General features: G+C 36.7%; 1 protein-coding gene across 1 annotated transcript; it reads left to right on the top strand.

Moving 5' to 3' along the window:
• Window positions 1-3233: 3233 nt before the first annotated feature.
• LOC110717768 (INO80 complex subunit D-like) lies at window positions 3234-6480 on the top strand. The gene is made up of 2 exons (XM_021896538.1): window positions 3234-4177; window positions 5838-6480. The coding sequence occupies exons 1-2, from the start codon at window positions 3483-3485 to the stop codon at window positions 6100-6102; spliced, it is 960 nt and encodes a 319-aa protein (XP_021752230.1). The 5' UTR covers window positions 3234-3482; the 3' UTR covers window positions 6103-6480.
• The last annotated feature ends 920 nt before the right edge of the window (window positions 6481-7400 follow it).

Raw genomic sequence — 7400 nt, 5'->3', positions numbered from 1 at the left:
CGAGCTGTTCCTCGACAGTCTTGGATTCAATCATCATAACTGCAGCAATGTTTGTCGGTGATGATTGAGACAACTCCATAATATCATATTTTTGTCGTGGAGTGGAGGGAGACGAGGCACCACTGCTTTCTTTATTTCCTTCGTCGAATGCATCGAAAAGCGGGCTGGTATGGATAACCAACTTCTCAGATCTGGCAGGTGGAGTCCTCTCCAAGTCGTGTGTAGAAGCGGAAGGTTCACCTTCAGGAGGAGGGGATGAGACGAACACCGGGATCTCATGAGAAGTGCAAAAAAGACTTGGCGAAAGTGACAGATCCGAGGAAGAACGTCTACGGAATCTCGTGCTTGCCTTAGTGGGAATAATAGCAGTTCGGAGTTTCGCGGCAGCTTCCTGAAATCCAGCCCTCTTCATTCCTCTAGTGCGCATGCTGTCGACCTTGAATAGTACAGCCAACTCCACAGCCCTTTGCTAAGCAAACGTGAGATCCTTAGCGGCGGATTAAGAGGTGTTTATGTTTGAAGCCATTGTTGAAGACTTGACGTGGAAAGGAGATGAGTGGTAATGATTGTCCCACCGAGCGTGCCAAAAATTTGTAAACACAAATTTTGAGTCTGCAAAATAAATAGTCAAAATAAATGCAACAAATATAATTTTTATTAATATAATAATTTTTTAGTACAATCTCTAATATAATCCACTGATTCGATCTCCACGCTATGTCGTTCGATGACTCGATTTGTTGGTGTCGAAACTCTAACTTGATTTCCTTGATAGAGGGCCGAAAAGGCTTGATCTCGATCAAGGTTTGTCTTCTAGAATGGAAGAACACGCCTGATCCGGTGCTTGTTGTTCTTCTTCTAGCTCTTAAGATTGTTTTTTTAGAGAAGCTTTTAGAGAGGGTTTTTGGGTCTAGAGAGGTTTTTCTGTAGACAGGTTTTTCTCTAGATGTTTTATGTGTGTGAAATGAGGGAGGAGAGCTCTATTTATAGAATTCTCTGAAGCTAGGGTTTCAAGATGACCACTAAATGGGCCTCATATCCATTTCCACCTCATTTTATGAATAACCCATTTAAATTATAAATAAATCCAATTTGTTGGACTTTATTATTAATTAAATGAGTCTAACTAAAATAGATAACATGGGCTAAAGTAACCCAAATTAATTATTTAGTCAATATATACGAGTCAATTGTTTGACTTTGACTCGAATAATATGTAACGACACTTAATAAAATTTTCGTGCCTACAACTGGCACAGGATGATTTCCTATATTGGACTTCTCATCCGACAGGGAAATTCACAGTTAAAACAGGTTATGCATTTTTGCAAAATAAGTCCGTGGAGGATCGTGATTTTGTTCATTCTACCTTGGATAAAAAAAAAATTGAGTTTTCTTTGGAGGGCTCCTATTTTACCCAATGGAAATTATTTGTCTGGAAACTTGTGCACAATGATATAGCAGTTAAGGCTAATCTATCTCGTAGAAGTTTGCAGGTTGATTTGGAGTGTGATTATTGTGGTTCTTTGACTGAGGATTCTCAACATTTGTTTCGTTTTTGTAGCTTAGCTAAATACGTGTGGAGTAACTCTCCATTAAGTATTAGCTCTGAAATTAATGAATCCACTTCTTTACCAAGGTGGATTCAATCTCATATCCTGCTTTTTTATAGCAAGGATGGACCTAACAGCACGACAGTACCCGAGTGCAAATATTTTTTGCAAAGAATGACAGAATTTTTCAGCAATGCTTATGGCTATGCTGGTCTGGTTCTTCGTCATATTAATTTTGGTTTGAACCAAAATTACCTTTCTACTAGACCTGATATCAGGTCTTTGGGCACCCTCCATATCCCATCTCAGGATGTTCTCTGTCCCCTGGTTTCTTGTTGGCGCAAATAAGGAGGTTACAACTTCAGCCAAATATCCCGAGGAAATATTACATTCAGGTGGATGGGTCATGGAAAAAGGAAAATGGGAGAGGTGGAATAGGGTGGTTCTATTCTACGGACTCTGTTTCTTTTAATGTGGGGGGAAGCTAGGCAGGCTTATACTCTTTGGCTTTTCATACGGAAGAAGATGCGTGTCTTCTAGCACTGCAGGGTGCTCGTCAGCAACAGTGATCCAACATCATAGTTATGACGGATTCCGAAGTTCTGGTTCGCATTTTAACTACAAATGCTAAGGGAGAAATTGATACTCTTTGGACGATCAAGGCAATCTGGGAAATTGGTAAATATTTTGATATCTGCTATGTCGTTAAGGTAGGAAGGGATTAGGTGCAACAGGCACACGACCGGGCTAATGATAGTCATGTTTCATTTCCTGTTATTTAATTTTGTTTTTCGCTGTAATATATATAAAAAAAAAAAAAAAAAAAGCTAATTCACGTCAATTTGAGAGATTCTCAGAGAGAAAAATGATTTTCATAGGTAATATACGTCATTAATAATGGTAAATTCAAATGTATAATAATAGACACCAAGGTGAAAAACTATAGAGACATCAAAGAATTCACTGTACATAAAAATTGATATGAGTCTTTTCCATATAAAAAAAATCTATCATAAAAACATATTATTCTAGAAACAAAGTAGATTTGTTGTTAAAAAAGAAGATATCAATTTTCCAACAAAAAACAAAGAAAGAAGATATATATCAATGTATATGCAATTAATTAAATGAGTTGTATAATCGAAAAATGAGAATATGTACTCAATTTAGCATGAAGAAGAAGAAGATATCCTGCAATTATTTCTAAGGTGATACGAGTCAATCATCCATTTCGGGTATCTTACTGAACAAAAATAGTGACATCATTCCTCAATTTATTAAAAATTTCAATTTCTACAACACAAAATGATCATCCACATTTATTTTATCCTCTATTCTCTCGCATCTTTTTAAGTAGTCTCTATAACGACAAAGAGTCTCCATTCAATGTTAATTCTTGTTTGTTTGACGCTTTTTCACCTTTTTTTAGAGAGAAAAATTAGTTCACATGTCAATATACATTAATCATGGTAAATCTAAATGTATAACAGACACCCGACTTAAAAAACTAACACTGTAATTATAACACAAACATCAAAAACCTCCATCTACACTTAGCCCATAGTTTCAAACACCATATTCTCTATTCCCTCACATCTTTTTCAATGATCCCTAGCTATAGCGCCAAAGTATTGTCATTTATAGCTTATTCTTGCTTATTTCACTCAATTTCACTTTATCACATTGGAAAGTGAATTCAAATGTCAATCTATACCATATCGTTAACCACGATTAACCCGAATATATACCCATAGTAAAACTGAATGCATCATTGACCATGGTAAACCCGAATGTATAAAATACACCCGATATAAAAAGCAAACACAGTAATTAGGACACAAACCTCGAAAACCTCCACCTACACTCCCCCAGTCCACAGTTTAAAACCCCCCAACCAGCCGCTCCCTTTTCTCTCTCCTCCACACTTCCATGGCGTCCTCTTCAAAACTCACCAAAAATGACATTCTCTCTCCTCCACAACCGCCGCCACCTCCACACCACCCACCATTGAAGAAACCTTCCGACGCCATTAACAAGAAACGAAAGCTTCACACCTCAATCACCTCCGATAACAGCGACATTCTCTCTCCTTCAATGGAAGACCTCGCCCTCTCCAAATCCTCCCACCTTACTCACCAGGAACTCCTCCGCCGTCGTCTCCACCGTTTACGGCGACTCTCCGGTGTTTACAGAGACCATTACTGGGCTTTAATGGAGGATCTTAGGGTTCATTATCGGGAATACTACTGGAAGTACGGCATTAGTCCTTGCAAAGAGGAGGATGAGAGAGAAAGTGGTGGCGGTGATCGGGAATTTGCTGGGTTTAATGCCGAGGGTTGTGGCGAATCCAACAATATGAATAATAACATTACTATTAATAGTAGTGTTACGAATAATCATAGCAATTGCCCGGTTTCGGGGACCGGTGGCGGCACCGGTAGCGTGAAATTAGGGTTAGGGTTTGGGGGTGAGAGTGTGGCGGAATTCAAAGTGGCTGGAAATAATCGGTGTGCGTATGTTACATGTAGGTTGAAGGCTATGGCTTTAACTAGCTTTTGCTATTTGCATATATTGTCTGATCCTCAGCAGAATCTTTACAAGGCTTGCAACTATATTATTAAGATGTAATTCTCTTTACCCTTCTCAAAATTTTGGTTTTCTGTTGATTATTTGATTTGATTTGCTAATTGGGTTATAATTTGTTGATTGATTGATCAATTTTTTAGCTAAAGTATAATGTTTGTTGTGATCATAGTGTCATGGTTTGAATTTTCGGATTAGTAGTGCTGATTTTGACTAGCTAATTATGTTACACTAGTTGAAGTGATGGTTTTTAACTAGCTAATTATGTTGGTGATGTATTGTTGCGGGTGAAAAGGCTCGTTCTTGACATTTTATAGGCCTTGGTGAAACAATGAACGAGGGTTCCTTGTGTTAGTATTTTAGAGTGTATACACATAGCTTTAGTGAATATTACTCGTGCTACGTTATCAAAGGTTCTAAGGGAAGGGGAAAGAAAAAGGGAGGGGGATAGTGGACCTTCATTTTCCCTCCAAATCTCTCCACTTTTGGAAGGATAATGTTTATTAAAAGGGGAGGGAAAATGAATCTTCTATCCATTGTCCAAACAAGGTGATTTGTACCCCTCCCTTTCTCTTTCCTCCTCTCTCTTCATTTCCTCCCACCCAAACAATGTGTTAGGATCATAACTAGTTTTTGATGCCATGCCAAGATCTTAGTCATGTAAAGAAGAGAGAGAAATAAGAGATGATAAACAAAATTGGTTGTAATTGCAGTGAAATTAGTATTAGGGGAAGCAATGTCAAGTTCGTGACTTTACTCATTTTCTTTATCCATTGTGGATTTTAGTGTGCTTATTGATATATTTGCAATTAGTATCCCCAAATTGAGTGATAAATATAGCACTTTATACAAGTTGTTTTAGGTTTGAGAGTTGTCAAATATGATGCAGTGTCATGTTAGTGGCATGCCATTGCGAAGGTGGGTTGACTTGGCAGGATTTCATGAAAAGCAATGCCCCTTTTCAATAGATAGATTGATAGACAGACGGAAAATCGTAGGAATTGATGTTTGATTACACATTGCATATAACCTGTAACACTGTAAGAGAAATGAAGGAGAAATATTTTGTAAAGTGTTACCTTATTTAAAGATTAGGAAAGGAGATATAAATCTCTAATAAATGCAGCAAATATGATTTTATGGAAATGAAATCTTTTCGTACCTCGGGGTATGATGTGTCTTCAAACCACCAAAAAAAAGAGGGAAGGCGGAGAGTTAAAATTGATGGAGTGCATTTAGCTATAGATTTTTTTTCCCTTTCTAACCTTCCAAAAACTATCTGGCTTTAAATTATTGTGCCCCAATCATTGATGGGCCCACTCTGGTGGCAACTCCCTCCTAACCTCATGATCAGGCCTTAATAAAATAGTGATACTAAAATGACAACTTGTATTAATTGTATGGAGGAATGTAGAAACATATGAAATAGCATCTTTGGGTATACTCCCTCCCTTCGGATTTTATTGTCATATGATGAATTAAATTATAAGCATGACTAATATTTGGACAGTGGAAGTGTTTTTGGAATTACATTACTAGATGGGGTTTTGTGCTTGTCAAATGAACAGTTCTCTTTAACTATTTGTTTTGTTATATCTAGCATCTTTACAAAACTGTTATATCTATTAGTATTATGAAGTTTATAACAAATTCCAATTAATCGAATGATGCTTACAGATTTTTATTTTTGTATATATTCAGTGCACAGCAAGGACCAATACTATGTGGGAGGCCAATACTGAAATCTACCGTTCCCTCACTGTGTAATATCCACTTTCCAAAGGCTCAGAAAGATGTTAAACATGCCTTGAAGAAAGCAGGTTTAAATGTTTCATCATCTAGTAAACTTGCTCCCAAGTTCCATGTTATCATAGCAGAGTATGTTAACCTTATACAATCAAAAAGGAGGGCAGCTCAGAAGCATAATGGCAAGAGTGTCGTTGTAAAAGAAGAATCAGCATGCTGAACTCATGCTGTAGATCTCAGTTAGGTAAAGATTTTGATTTGAATGCCCAATCTTATCTTAAGGAGACTTGCCATCATGCTGTAAGGAACATTGGCATACCCTCGAGGTACTCTAGGGTTTTCTCAATCTTTGTTCTTGAGATCTACCTGGGTTTCTTCTTTTGCCTGAGAATTGCTGCTTGTTCTTGAGAGCATTTTATACAAGTTAGCCTTGCATAGTTTTGCTGCCAGTGTTTATTATGTGAGGTTTTACCTTGTTTTTGTTCTAATCTTGTTGTTTAGACCTACAGTTTGTACATATGTAAGTTTATTGTCTGTTGTATGTAGAGTTAAGTTAACATTTTGCGAAAGAATTAGATATATCTAGTCAGATTCTGTAGATTTTGGCTAAATAATTACGTAGTAGTTCACCCTTTTTTATACAGTCCGTTTGATTAATGTTTGTTGGTGATAACGCTTTTGTTTGGTTTAGTCCTTTTAGGCGTCCTTCATTCCTTCTTTTGTCTTTGTAACCTATAAGTGCTTCAAAAGTCTTGAAATTTCTTGGTCTTTCCTATCAGTTATTGCTTCATATAATGGATTTAGGGGTTGGATTTAAATCTAGATCTCAAGAAACAGGATGGTATGCGCTGTGGGTTTGGAGGAGACAAGTTCTAGGGATTTTTGATATAACTGTGATATGAGTTGAGTGTAACTGTATAAGGATGCAGCGGACAGTCTTTGATGAGAGGAAAAGTATAGACTGGTAGATTAATTGAACTCAGATTTTTGACAAATATAGTAGATGTGTGTGCCTCTGTGGTATTTATCTGCATTTCTTCATTTGTTTCAGGTGGTGATTTTATACACTTTCTTATTTGTGTTTCAGGTGTGGGTTTTATACACTTTTTCTTTAATTGTGTGTGAAGTGTTTTTAGGCTTCTATCAAACTTGAATGAGTTTTTTTTTTTTTTATAAAAATAATTTGGGAATTTCCAAGAAGTTTTTTGAATGCATGTAGGAATTCTTTGTTTTTTTTTTTTTTTTTTTTTTTTTTTTTTGGTTCGGTATGCTGTAACTTTCTAGTACAGAAGTTCTTATATAAATAGGCTCAAAGTGATTAGCAGGTGGATTTGATATTAGAGGGTCAAAAGGAAAAAATGAGGGTGTCAAGAAATGGTTCCAACTTATTAACCTGATGCCCTCAGGTTTGAAGTACACGAATCATACGAGGCAGATACTCTTTTGCCTCTGTACTGTAAATAATCTTAACTATAAGATAAACACGTTCCAACATTACTTCATTACTTGGTCGCTTAT

The sequence above is a fragment of the Chenopodium quinoa genome, unplaced genomic scaffold (genome assembly GCF_001683475.1).
Source record: "Chenopodium quinoa cultivar QQ74 unplaced genomic scaffold, ASM168347v1, whole genome shotgun sequence".
In the NCBI taxonomy this organism is placed as follows: domain Eukaryota; kingdom Viridiplantae; phylum Streptophyta; class Magnoliopsida; order Caryophyllales; family Amaranthaceae; genus Chenopodium; species Chenopodium quinoa.
Note: the sequence above shows the minus strand (reverse complement) of the source record. Positions and strands in the feature narration are given on the sequence as shown.

Coding starts and splice junctions, on each gene's coding strand:
- LOC110717768 (XM_021896538.1), top strand. CDS start 3,483: ATGGCGTCCTCTTCAAAACTCACCAAAAATGACATTCTCTCTCCTCCA. Junction 4,178..5,837: donor TGCAACTATATTATTAAGAT/GTAATTCTCTTT, acceptor GTATATATTCAG/TGCACAGCAAGGACCAATAC.